Raw genomic sequence first — 12,696 nt, forward strand, 5'->3', positions numbered from 1 at the left:
GCTCCTCAGCTGCCCAGCATTAGAGACCAGCTCCCAGCATGTGAGCTCCTGCATGCTAAAGGAGGGTCTGAGGACCACAGAGGGGTCTGAGATGTGAGCACTGACATAGCCTTTAGTGTCCTGTTAAAGAAAAGGGATTTGTTTGTGGCTGTGCGACCACCAGCGAGGAAGCATAAAGATGCTGCTGCAGGCCAGACACCCACCAAACCCCTCTTCCTCTAAGCACTGGCTTCCAGCTGCAGGCCATACCTCGGCTGAGGGTCGCTGTGACCATTGCAGGTCCCAGGCCCTGAAGGAAGAAGGCTTTGGAGAAATTGGAGCCTCTGGACCCCTGGCCGTGCAGGGCAGTGTGCGAGGGGCACAGCCCAGGATGTGCGCAGAGTGCTGGGGAAATGACAATGTGAGAGGAGCTGAAGCGCAGAAGCAGCTGAACAGATGTACGGGGCTGGGTATTGTCCTGTGGAGCTCCTCGAGGCTGTACGAGGACCATAAAGCACATGCTCGGCATTTCAGGTGTGATCAAGCCCTTTATAACGACCTGGGCTCACTGAAGACCCTGAGCCTGTGTTCCCATTGCGTTGTCGCAGGTTGATTTGCTGCTGCTGTCCCGCAGGACGAGCTCTGCAGGTACTGCAGCCCTGGGGACTGTGGGGGCACCTTCTGGGTACCAGCATCAGGGGTCGGGTGCCCACAGCGCTTGCACCTCTCCCTGCAGCTGTGTCAGCAGCTGCAGGCTCGGTGGCTGTTCAGAGTGAAGGGCTCCCAAGCTCGGGGGTGGTTTCTCCTCTCCAGCCGGGCGCAGCACCGCAGCCTTGTGCTAGCACCGCGCCGGGCGCAGGGGGGTCTTTAGCAGCCCCTTGGCCCCCTCCATCAGCTGCTGGAGCCCGACCAGCAGCACCCTGTGCACCCGAACGGGCCGCCCAGCCCCTGAGCTCGCTGCTTGGAGCATCCCTCACGCTGCGGCCGCTGCGCTCGGGCGGCCGCGCCAGGCAGCTCGGGAGGAACTGCGCAGTAATGCACCATCAATTAACGGCCCATTAGTATAAAGCGCTGGCTGCCGGTTTGGAAAGGCTGGAGGAGCTCTGCAGTGTTTTCTCTTGGTCTTGCTCCCAGAGGCCGGTCCCTCTCACCTTCGAAGCGAAATGCCTCATTTGAAAAGTAATTAATGATAAACACAAAAAAACCCAGGGCTGTAATGGATCAATTGGTCCACGCTAGATTTTGACAGTAAACGTTTGACCGAGGCTGCTTTACAGCGGTGCAGCACAGAGGGATGCTGCGTGTGCCAGTCAGGGTGTGCGTCCTGCCTGGCCCGGGAGCCTGAGCCCATCCCTGCGGGCTCTGTGCCGTGCCGGGACTGGCTTGGGTGGCAGGAGACCCTCTCAGGGTGCAGGCAGATTCAAATCCCTGTTGTGTCAGCTGTTGCTGCCCCAAGGTAGCAGGAGGATGACAGGGTGGGAGTGATGCTCGAGGCCACTATGGGGAATGGCCCTTCTTGGGTCTCCAGCTGCTCAGTGCTGGGCCTGGTCCTAGCAGGGACCCCTTGTCCCTGCTCCCATGTAGTGTGCTCGTCCTTGGAGAACCTCCAGAGAGGCCTTTGGTGGGAAGGAGCTGAAGTCCTTCTGCATGCCGTTACCCACCAGCCTGTGCCACTTCCCTGTCCTCACCACTGCCAGGCACTAAATATTACCCTGGCACTGCTGGCCACCTCCGGATGGGGAATTAATGTTCCATGGTGCTGGGACATGCCCTGGAGAGGAACCATCCCCATCACCCCTCTGCTTTACAGGAGTGGCTATGGCTACCAGATCTACAGCCTTGGTTCTTTCCCGTGGTGGCACAGCCCAAGTGCCCTGACGTGGCTGCGGCACAGCTGGGGTCATCACCTGCAAACCCACTCCAGATGCAGATACAGAGATGCCCGGTGCTGAGGAGGAAGCAGGGTGCTTGGGTTGCCTCGTTCTTAAAAGGCAGAAGCATCGGGGGCTGGCTCACTGCGCAGTTCATCACGTTTTTGTTATCTCATCCTACAGGAAGCACTTTAAAAGCTGAACGGTGGCATTCACCACTGCCTGGCATGCGGAGGTCCTGTGAGGACACCCTCCCTCCCTGTAGGGCCCAGCGTGTTTCGAGCCCAAGGACATCCCTGGCACAGAAGAGTGCATGTGCACACCAGAGCCGAGCCCAGTGATGGTGGCGGGTGATGGCACATCCCCATCCATGTCCCCCCCCATGGCAGCCAGACCTGGGAGCAGCACTGGGATTCAGGAGTGGCTGAGGCAGATGCTGCGTCTCTGTGCCTGGTGATTCACAGTGACAAACTGGGCAGGGGTCCCTTTGGCCAAAGCAGCAGCGCTTGCACCGTGCTCTGTTTTGCCGGCATTGGGCTTGGCACCACGTTGCAGTGAACGCTTGTACAACACGCTGCCTGAGTTTTACAGGGAATGACAACGTTCCACCTCTCACTCCACAGCTGCCCCAGAGCTCTCATTTCCCGAACTGCCCAGGGCCTGGGTTAGCAGCACCCCGGCAGCAGGTTGCTGTGCCATGCCAAGAAAAGGCCCTGCTGTGCTGCAGCATACTGTGCCATGCCCTAGCCTGTTGTGTCGTGCCATGCAAAGTCCATGCTACGCCACGACCGGAGCCCGGATTAACTGGTGCATTCCTGTGATGGAGAGCTCCCCGACACTGGGTGCTGTGCACAAGCTACAAGTGCCCTGGTCCTGCTGAGGGGGTCCTGCTGCATCCCCCTGTCCAGCAGGGCCGGCCCTGAGCAGGGTCTGGCTCCCCGGCTACAAGGAGCAGCCTGGGCACGGGCGATGCCCTTCATCCCGCTGGGCAGAGCCGGGGGGGGGACCGGTGCGGAGCGGGGACCGGGGCCGCGCCGTCGGGGCCGTGGCTCCGCTCGCTCCTCGCCGGGCGGACGGGGTGCTCCGGGGGAGGCGGCGGGAGCGGAGCCCGGCTCGGAGCCTCGGAACGCTCCGGAGGCGGTCCCGGGGCCCGGAGCGGTTCCGCGGGGCTGCGCCCCTGCCCGCGGACGGGTGGGGAGCCGGGGCGGCTGCGGGGGAGCCGCGTTTAAGGACACCATAGGTCCCGGGTTATTAATTATAAAACGTAATTAAAGTAAAACTGCAGAACGTCAACATATTAAATTTAAAAGCTAATATTAAAATAGAGTTAATATTTAATAAGATAGCCGAGCGTTACAAAGCTGTGCGCTGATACTCTATATTTAACTGTGTAAAACCAGGAGAGTTTTCCCAAAGAAAAATGTATTGTTTAGCTGATTATCAAAGACTCTGTGATATATTATCCATTTCACAAAAATAATATAGATATCTTTTTAAATATAGTAATAAAAACATACTAGCGCCTTTTAAATATACTATTACTTATCACCCCTTTTCATATTGTACTATCACAGACACTTTGGAATTGGTTTAAAAGCACATCATTCATTATTCAAAGCTCATCTTTGCATATTATTCCAGCTCAAGTCTGCCAGGCTCCCTGTGAAATCGTTCACAAAATTGATAACAGCAGACACACATGCAATAAAAAGATAGCCTTGGGCAGCCCGCGTTCCCATTATGCAGATCAAGCTGCAATTTTCTCTAACAAAGCCTGCCCTGATTCAGGACTCGGTGTCACTTCATTTATTTATTTATTTACTTATTTGTCCTCCCCCGGTTCCCTCCTTCCTTGGTTTGGGTTTGGTGTCGTCCCGTGTCCCCCCCCCGTCCCCCCCCATTTTCTCCCCTCCTTTTCTCTCTTTCCCGACGCCTCCCCGCCCTCCCCGCCGGCCCGGACCCCCGAGGGCCGGAGCCCCGCGGCCATTCCCGTTGCCTCTGGGCGGCCCCGCACCATCTTGCCGCGATCGTGTCAATCCGATTCGCTCCGCTCCGGGGAAGCGGTCGCGGATGGCGGCTCCGCGCGCACCCGCCGCACCGACCGGGGACAATCCGATTACGGCTGCCCGGGGCCGCGGGTGGCACCGGGCGGCACCGGGCGGCCCCCCCCCCGCGTGTGGAAGGGGCGTGCGGGGTTGTAGCCGCGTCCGCGCCCGCCGGGCGGGGCCGGTGCCCGCTGCGCTGCGGGCCGGGGAACACCCCCGACGGCTGCCGGTGGGACCGCGCCTCCGCCGCGCCGGGAAACTTCCGCCGGCAACTCCGCGCCGGCCGTCGGGGGCCGCGCCCGGTGCGGGACGGGAACGGCTTCACCCCGGCCCCGGCTGCCCCCGGGAGGCGGCGGCCGCCCCGGCGGGTCGGTCCGTGCCCCGCTGCCGCGGCCGCAACGGTCGGGCGCGCTGCGGTAATCGAATCCTAAGCTTTAAAAACTAATCAAGTCCCTCCTGTCACCGCTCCGGCATCCCGGGATCGCCCTGCCAGGTGCTGATCAAATGCCATTACATTCTATTAACAGGGAAATTCTATTCCCTGTTTTCATTTCCCTCCATAAGCGGGAAACTAAGTAAATGCGGCTGAGCGTTATTTAATTTTTAACGCCTTTAGTCCAATTTGGACGTTAGGGAGCGTCTGCAAACTCGCTCCGCAGCCGCGCCGGGCTCCCGCCGCCCGGGCACGCAACGGAATCTCGCCCTGCGTGGCTCCGGGCGCCGCCTCTGCCCGCGGCCCCTCGCTGCCGTCGGGGCTGCCGCCGGCCGGGGCCGGCGGGCGTGCGGGGAGGGGGCCCCGGGGCGCGCGGGGCCGCCGTCGGGGGACGCGGGGCTCGGCCGCGGGCGCTGCGGGCGGGCGGGCGGAGGGGCAGGGGTCGGAGCGCCCCGACGGCGGCCCCGCGCCCCGCCCCCGCCATTGTTCGTGCGCCCCCAGTGATGTCACCGCGGCGGCGGCCGCGGGTCCCCGCGCCCGGGCGCGAGGCCCGGCGCGGAGCGGCGGGAGCCAATGGGAGCGCAGAGGCCGGTCGCGGCCGGCCAATGGCGGCGGCGGAAGGAGGAGGGGGTGGGGGGGGGGGTGGGGGGGTGCGCACGCGGCGGCGGGGCGCGCGGCGGCCCCGCGGAGATGACGGGGCGGCTGCCGGGGCGGCGCGCGCGCGGCAAAGTTTCGGCGGGTCCGGCCGGGCCGCGGAGCGCGGCGGCGCCTCTTATAGCGCGCGCGGGCGGCGGTGGCGGCGGAGCATGGAGCCGCCGGCGGGCGCGCAGGGCCAGCACGAGCCCATCAGCTTCGGCATCGACCAGATCCTCAACAGCCCCGAGCAGGACAGCGCGGCCCCGCCGCCCCCCCGCGGCCCCGACGGCGCGACCTTCCTGGGCGGCCCCGGCGGCCGCGGCGGCGCGCCCTACCCGGCGCTGCCGGCCCCGTTCCCGGCCATCGCCGCGCCCTTCGAGGACTCTGGATCTTACAGTGTGAACCTCAGCCTGGCCCCCGCCGGCGTGATCCGGGTGCCGGCGCACAGGCCCATCCCCGGGGCCGTGCCGCCGCCCATCTCCAGCGCCATCCCGGCCATGCCCGCCGTGCCCAGCCTGGGCAGCCTCAACTTCCCCTGGATGGAGAGCAGCCGGCGCTTCGTCAAGGACCGCTTCACAGGTAAGGCGCCGGGGCGGAGCGGGCCGGCCCCCGTCCCCCGGCAACGAACGGAGAGGCAGACAAACGGTGCAAAACGAAATAGTCCCCGTAGCGGCACCGCTGTGACGGCCCGGGCCGCCCGCCGGACGGTGCCCCTGGCCGCGCCCGCCGCCGCCGTCCCAAACCTCGTTCTCTTCGCGGCGTGGTGAGCGCGGCATCCCCGGGGCTGGCGGCGATGGGGGCCGGCCGAGCCCCGCTCGTCCCCGTCTTCCCTCGGCAGAACCGGGAAGCGGCACCTCAGGGGCAGACGCGGTCCCCGCGGGGCCGTCGGGGCGGCCGTCGGGCAGAGCCGCGGCCCCAGGGGGGCGGCTGGCACCGTGCGGGAGCGGGACTGACCCCTGTGCTTCCCATCCGGGCAGCGGCGGCGGCGCTGACGCCCTTCACGGTGACCCGGCGGATCGGGCACCCCTACCAGAACCGGACTCCGCCGAAGCGCAAGAAGCCGCGGACGTCCTTCTCCCGGGTGCAGATCTGCGAGCTGGAGAAGCGCTTCCACCGGCAGAAGTACCTGGCCTCGGCCGAACGCGCTGCCCTCGCCAAGTCACTCAAGATGACAGACGCGCAGGTGAAGACCTGGTTCCAGAACCGGCGCACCAAGTGGCGGTGAGTCCTGCGCCCCCGGGGCCGCCCCGTCCAGCCGCCGCCCCGCGGCAAGCCCCGGCTCCGGCAGGGATGGCCCTTTGGCGGCTGCCGGCAGCGGAACGGCTGGGTGGATCGATGTTGTCAGACTCGCGCTGTAATTACCGTTATCGTTATAATTATTATTTCAATTCTTTATTTTTTAACGGTCCCCCATTCGGAAAAGGAGGGATTATTCGAAAAACGGGGGATTATTCATCAAAACAAGGGATTACTCGAAAAAAAATGGGGACTTATTTGTAAAAAGGTGGCATTATTCGAAAAAACCGGGGAAATATTCATAAAAAGCGAGGGATTATTCAAAAAACGGGGAACGATTTGTAAAAACGAGAGATCATTTAGAAACCGAGGAATTATTCGTAAAAACGAGGGTTTATTTAAAAACCGGGGAATTATTCGTAAAAACGAGGGATTAATCGAAAACGGGGAATTATTCGTAAAAACCCGAGGGCTTAATCGAAAAGCAGGGAATTATTCATAAAGACGAGGGATTATTGGAAACACGGGGAATTATTCAGAGGAAAAAACCACCGAAAACAAATCAACCGGGGGATGTCGGGGGAGAACGGGGAATATTCGGGACCGGGGAATTCCCGGTCAGCGGGGGGTTCCCCGGCGCTGCCGCCGCCCGGAAGTCCCCGTCAGAGGCCGAGCGCTGCCGCGGCCCGGCGGTGCCCGCCCGGGACGAGGAGGCGGCCGCCGGGGATGCTCCGGCCGCAGCGCGGAGCCGCGGTCAGGGCTGGCCGGGTCGCGGGCTGAGCGTGTCCCTCGGCAGGCGGCAGACGGCGGAGGAGCGGGAGGCCGAGCGGCAGCAGGCGAGCCGGCTGATGCTGCAGCTGCAGCACGACGCCTTCCAGAAGTCGCTGAACGAGTCGATCCAGCCGGACCCGCTGTGCCTGCACAACTCGTCGCTGTTCGCGCTGCAGAACCTGCAGCCCTGGGAGGAGGAGAGCGCCAAGATCCCCCCGGTCACCTCCCTCGTCTGAGCCCGGCAGCCCGGGCGCGCAGCGGACTCGCCCGCAGAGCTCGGCCGGCGGCTCCCCCCAGACGGGGCGGGCGCGGAGGCAGCGAGCGGCACCCGCGGGGCCAGGGCTGGGACCGGGGCAGGGGCTGGGACCGGAGTCGGGGCCGGGGCCGGGGCCGGGGCCGCCGCGGCGCTTCCCCGAGGCCGGCCCGGAGCGGAGCGGGGCCGCCGGGCGCTGCCGTCGCGGGGCCCCACGCTCCGCTTGTATATTCGTGTCGATGTTCCACTAGGAAGGGAAATATGTCACTTTTTGTAAGAAGTGTTAATAATTTAATTTATTTATGCATCGAGATTTTGGGCACTATTAATAATGGAATTATATAAAACCTCGATTATTTATATCGAAATCTGAACATAGGTATTTTGTGTTGGCTTTGGAACAAAAGGCTATTTTTTTTCCCCCCCCCCTGTTCTGAGGATAGTCTAAAGAAACAAAAATACCTACCTATCACTTAGCGGAGGGGACTGAGTGGAGCCGGTGATGACTCGTTAGCTTAGGAAACCCTATTAAGCTGAAAAGCGGCAGCTTCCATCTGTCCCAGGTGAAGTTAATGTCAGCTGTAATTTATTCACCGTAGTAATAAGGGCTCCTTTCAGGCAGCACACCCTCGGTTTTTGTCCTCACCTCTCCAGCCGATGAGCTTTCGCGCATCGAAAGAGCACCCGCACCCTCTCCTTTCGCCACCGACTCTAGAGAAAGCGCCTTATGTTTCATAATAAAGAAGATTTGGGGTTGACACGGACCATGTATAATACTTTGTACTTGCCGAGACGTGTAAATAAACGTTTTCTTTAAAAACGCCTCTGCACTCCCTGCTGCCGCCGCGCCGGGAAGAGCCGGGACCGCTCCGCGGAGGTGCAGGTGAGGAGCCGCGACGGGAGCGGAGCCGCGACGGGAGCAGGGACCGGGATCGCCGGGCGGGCTCGGAGCAGGGCTCCGCCGCTGTCGTCCGCGGTGCTCCCGATGGCTCTGCCGGGGCCGCGGGGGACCGGCGGGGATAGCCCCGGGTTTGGGACAGCATCGGCCACGCCGCGCCGGAGCGGCCGGGAGGGACGGGACCGGGCTGGGGCGCGGGGCCGGTGCGAGGCCCCGCCGGTCCCCGCTGTTTTCTCCCCGCCGGGGCCGCGGGACCGAATCGCCTCCCGGCCGGCGCCCACCGCGTTTCGTTTTCGCTGCCTTTGCTGCGGGGACCGGCGCTGGCAGAGGACGGGCCGTGACCGTGTCTTGCCGGTGTGCCGGCTCTCCGGATCCCGTTTAACGGCCTCCGGAGCGGGGGGGGCTGGCTGTGGTTGTCCTTTCGTTTGGGCTTTTTTGGTCTGTTTTGGGGTTGGGTTTTTTTGTTTGTTGGGTTTTTTGTTGTCCTTTTTTGCTTGTTTGGTTTTTGGGTTTTGGGGTTTTTTTATTGTGTTTTTTTTTCTGAGGGGGGTGTGGGTTGTGTTATCCTGGTGGGGGGTTTTTAAGCACAGCCTCCCGTAGTGCTGCGGCTCCAGGTGACCGGTACCCAGCAAGGGGGGAAGCTGCAAAAACGACGCTTTCCTAAACCAGCGCTGCTCCAGGCCCGGACCGGCCCCGGGGCTGCCTCTGCAGCGCAGTCCCGGTGACCAGGGGCCGGCAGAGCCTGCCCGGCGTTCCCGGGCCTGGCTGTTCACCTGCCCGGCCGCGGTACAGCCGTTCCGGGACGGTCACGCAAGGTGCGGGTTAAAACAGTGTTTCCCTTCCTAGTCCCTTTCTCTGCGGTACCGAGGCACAGGCTTGGGTTGTAGCCGGAATTTCGTTTGTAAGGGGGAAAGATGCAGAGGCCCAAAAGCAGGAACGAATCCTGCCCCACCGTGGGTGACAATGCTGGGACCCAGCACCGGCCGGGCATGTGCAGCCAGCGCCAGAAAACACCGATCGAGAGGATCTGGTAGTGAAGGAGGGGGGAAAACCCAACGCAAGGATGCACCAGTGGTGACAGGGCCCCGCAGTGCATGGCCCCATCGCGTGCCCCCAGCCCTTCCCATGCCCCTTCCCCACTCATGGGGCAGCGGGCGGCCGGGCCGTGGGTCCTGCTGGGGGGGTCTGTGCTGGGTTTATCACCCACATGCTCGCACCACACACAGGGCTGAGGGGAGAAAACCCGGATACTGTTTGCAGAGGGGAGAAACCCGTGTGTTAGCTGAGGGAGAGTCAAGCTCTGAATAATTCAAGGGGTCGGAATAAACGGTACCCATATTCACATGTGTATTTGACGTTACATCAGTACCCCTAACCGAATTGTTTTCAAGCCAGCCTTGTTCTGTAACTCTTCATGCGTACCACGACCGTAAACTTCTGTATTCCTGATTTCCCTGCAGTTTTCCCCAAATCCCTGTAAGCAAAAAGCTGCGTATTTGCAGAGAGCATAATGATGCTGCATATTGCGGTAATCAGCTTTGTGGCAGGCGAGGACCTAGCGCAAAGCCACGGAGCGTTTCCAGCCCTGTTATTCGTAGCAGCAGTGATGCTCAGCAGGTCTGAGCTGGAGCCCAGGCAGACCGGGGGTCCCTCACCGCTGCTGTCCGTCAGTGGGACTGAGCCTCAGGGCACCCCAAACTCGCCACAGGACTTTGGAAACCTTCAAGCCATCTGAACGGCCACGGGTGTGTGTGTGTGCGTGTGTGTTATGCAGCGGGAGCTGCTCGCTTAGGCTTGCGGGGGCTGTGTCTGTGTCTTTGTTTTGGAGGAGCCGGTGTGGAGGTTTTGAGATGTGCTGAGTGCAGGCGAGACGGGCTGCCTCGTGCACCCACGTCGTGTAAGACAGGAGCGCACGGGTGGTCGGGGGTACTGGTATGAGCGGTGATGCTGAAGGGGACAGAAGTGGGGGTTATCTCCAATCACTCTCTTCAGTAAAGCCAGTGTTTGTCGGAGCCCCAGGGAAACACCAGTGGGAACAAATAGACAATATTTCCCTCTCTGTGGGTTGGAGCAGTGTTCCCTGCCAGCCTGACTTGGGTGCAGCAGGGTCATCTGATGGTCCCTGCTGTGTAACTCTGAAGGTCCACTAACAGACAAGCCACCACGGGGGCTTGCATGGACTTTAGACCCTACCAGCTTGAGCCTCTCCATTCCAAGGAACACGATCCTGGGGGATGTGGCTGCCCTGCGGAGGAGAAGGCACCTTTTAGGGATAGTCTGGCTGTTATCCTGATCCTGTTGGCTGTCCTGTCCAAGTACTGCACTTGGGCTGTGTGGTGGATGAGCTGAGCTGGGCCGTTGTGTATGGGCAGCAGTTTGACTTCCCGGTTTCTGAAACATGCTTCTTGCAGGGCGGGATCTGGATCAGGGTTTATCCTACCCCCTACTCATCACAAAATGTTCCTTTACCTCCTTGGGAGACTTCTTAAAATACTCAGTTTAGCAGATAAAGACCGGTGGTGAGCAGCAGCGTGAGGGCAGCAGCAGCTCCTGTAACTGTATTGCAGCAAGGCACGTTTGAGGGACTCATTTGAGCACCGTCAGCGTGATCCCTGTGATAGAGATGTGGTCTGAGAGAGCTGGAGATGCAGCACATCTCATTGAGCTGGGAGGTTTAATATGTTGATGCTCGATGCTGCTATGAAATTGATAATTCTTAGCATTGGGATGGTCTTTCCAAAGCAGTCTTAAATCTCCAAGTGAAAAGCTGTCTCTGTGCATGTGCGCTCTGGAAAGCCCACGCTGTGCACTTACATTCCCTCCTCTGGAAGTTTCAAGCCCAGAAAATATTGTGTTTGTTGAAAGAAAGGATGGAGAACGGCAACAAGAGTTGAGGCTTATTGAGCTGTCAGTGGGACTTAACTTCGGGCAGGTCACTTTTTGAGCTTTGCTTGGTGGTATGTGTGTTTTCCTGTGCAGGGCTGAGCAGATGGGTGCCCAGGGCAGAGCTCAGGGTGATCAGAGTCATGTGAAGAAACATCAACCAATGCCTCCAAGTCTCTCCTGGCTTCGCTTTAAGCCCAGACTCGAAGCAGCCCCAGCTTGCATGCACAGGCACAACCCCTCTCAGGATAAAAATGGCTCTGTAATTTGCACATCTCAGCATTATTTCGTGCCCAGGGTATTAGATGTTATGAAGTAATGCATGGTGATCAGACCTCTATAGGCAATTCTTTTCCTAAATGGGCCTTGAAATCAATGGGTTATTAGCTCTCCTCCTCCGCTCCATGATGAAAGCCCAGTCCTGTTAAACACGCAAACTACACAATATTCAAAGCCTTGGTTTACTGAAGTGTTTTGGTCAGCTAGGTCATAATTTAGCTCATTTATAACATAAATAATATTGAGATTTGCATCTCACACGCATGAATTTTCCCTGAAGCATGTGTTTCTGCACTGAAACCATCCCCAGCACTGAGCAGGAATAACTTAAGGGCCGTGACTGACCCAGGTGAGTGTTTAGTTTTACAGCTGCTCCTCCTCAGATGGTAGAACCCCTCCTCCTGTGCTGCCTGAGCAAGTTGGACCAGGTGGATGAAGGTATTTGCCTTTGTTCAGGTGGGCATTTCGGGGAGAGGGGTTAGCGACACCGTTCGCTTTAGGCTCTTTGGGGCATCATCCTTCAGTACTGCGTGTTTCCCTTGCCCACCCTCGGGAGTCTGTTAAGCTCCAGAATTCCAAGCAGTGGAATAAATATTTCTCCTTCATGCCCTTTTGTTTTTCAGGATCTAAATCTGCCTCTTGGAGGCACTCAGTCAGCTTTGATGGGCAGGGCTATAGCACAGTTGGTGGCAGTTAGGCACCTACGTCTTTTTTCCCCTATTTTGGAGGGTCTTTCTGCATTTCTAGGCATTTCAGGTGCGTTAAAATCTGCTGTTCAGGTTGAAGCAGTAATGGTGTTTAGATATTTTGCTCCCATGAATCTAGTTTGAGGGTAAGAGATAAAACACTCTTTCCAAGCTGTTGCGGAAAATAGGAGCTAGCTGCCTAAAGGCATCTCTGCACCGCGCATTCAGAAATGTCCACGTGTCGTTTTTAGGATGGGCCCAGAGGTGGAAATGCTGGCGACTGTGAGCAGGGATGTTTGAGATGGGTCTCATGCCCTTTAGGCAGCACAGGTGAATGTTCCAGCTCTTCTGTGGGAGCGACGTGCTGCTGCACTCTGTGCTGGGTGATCTGAGCCCAGTGAATCGCTGGGATGGTGGATATCCATGCACTGTGCTCTGCTGAGGGGTGGCCTGAGCTTGCTGAGCGAAGCAGGCTCTAAATGCCCTTGCGCATCCAAACTTTAGTCCATTCTTCAAAATACCTTCAAAATTAAGTAGTCAAATTAATAAAACCCAAGTGAAATCTGCCTCTGGATCTCTCAGTAACATCGGGAGAATCTATACAGACATCAAGGGTACATACAAGGGTGTCGATCCTCAACGAACTTTCCAGCCTGAACCTGAAAGCATTTATCTCCTGGGAGTCCAGCTGAGTGCTGCTGCTTCTCTGGGGAGCATCACACACTT

At 59.5% G+C, this 12,696-nt stretch overlaps 1 protein-coding gene across 1 annotated transcript; it reads left to right on the top strand.

Annotated features, from left to right (window-relative positions):
- Positions 1-5,134: 5,134 nt before the first annotated feature.
- TLX3 (T cell leukemia homeobox 3) lies at positions 5,135-7,207 on the top strand. The gene is made up of 3 exons (XM_065690661.1): positions 5,135-5,543; positions 5,942-6,185; positions 6,997-7,207. The coding sequence occupies exons 1-3, from the start codon at positions 5,135-5,137 to the stop codon at positions 7,205-7,207; spliced, it is 864 nt and encodes a 287-aa protein (XP_065546733.1).
- Positions 7,208-12,696: the final 5,489 nt, after the last annotated feature.

This window comes from Lathamus discolor, chromosome 10 (assembly GCF_037157495.1).
Source record: "Lathamus discolor isolate bLatDis1 chromosome 10, bLatDis1.hap1, whole genome shotgun sequence".
Taxonomy (NCBI): domain Eukaryota; kingdom Metazoa; phylum Chordata; class Aves; order Psittaciformes; family Psittacidae; genus Lathamus; species Lathamus discolor.

Coding starts and splice junctions, on each gene's coding strand:
- TLX3 (XM_065690661.1), top strand. CDS start 5,135: ATGGAGCCGCCGGCGGGCGCGCAGGGCCAGCACGAGCCCATCAGCTTC. Junction 5,544..5,941: donor CGTCAAGGACCGCTTCACAG/GTAAGGCGCCGG, acceptor CCATCCGGGCAG/CGGCGGCGGCGCTGACGCCC. Junction 6,186..6,996: donor AACCGGCGCACCAAGTGGCG/GTGAGTCCTGCG, acceptor GTCCCTCGGCAG/GCGGCAGACGGCGGAGGAGC.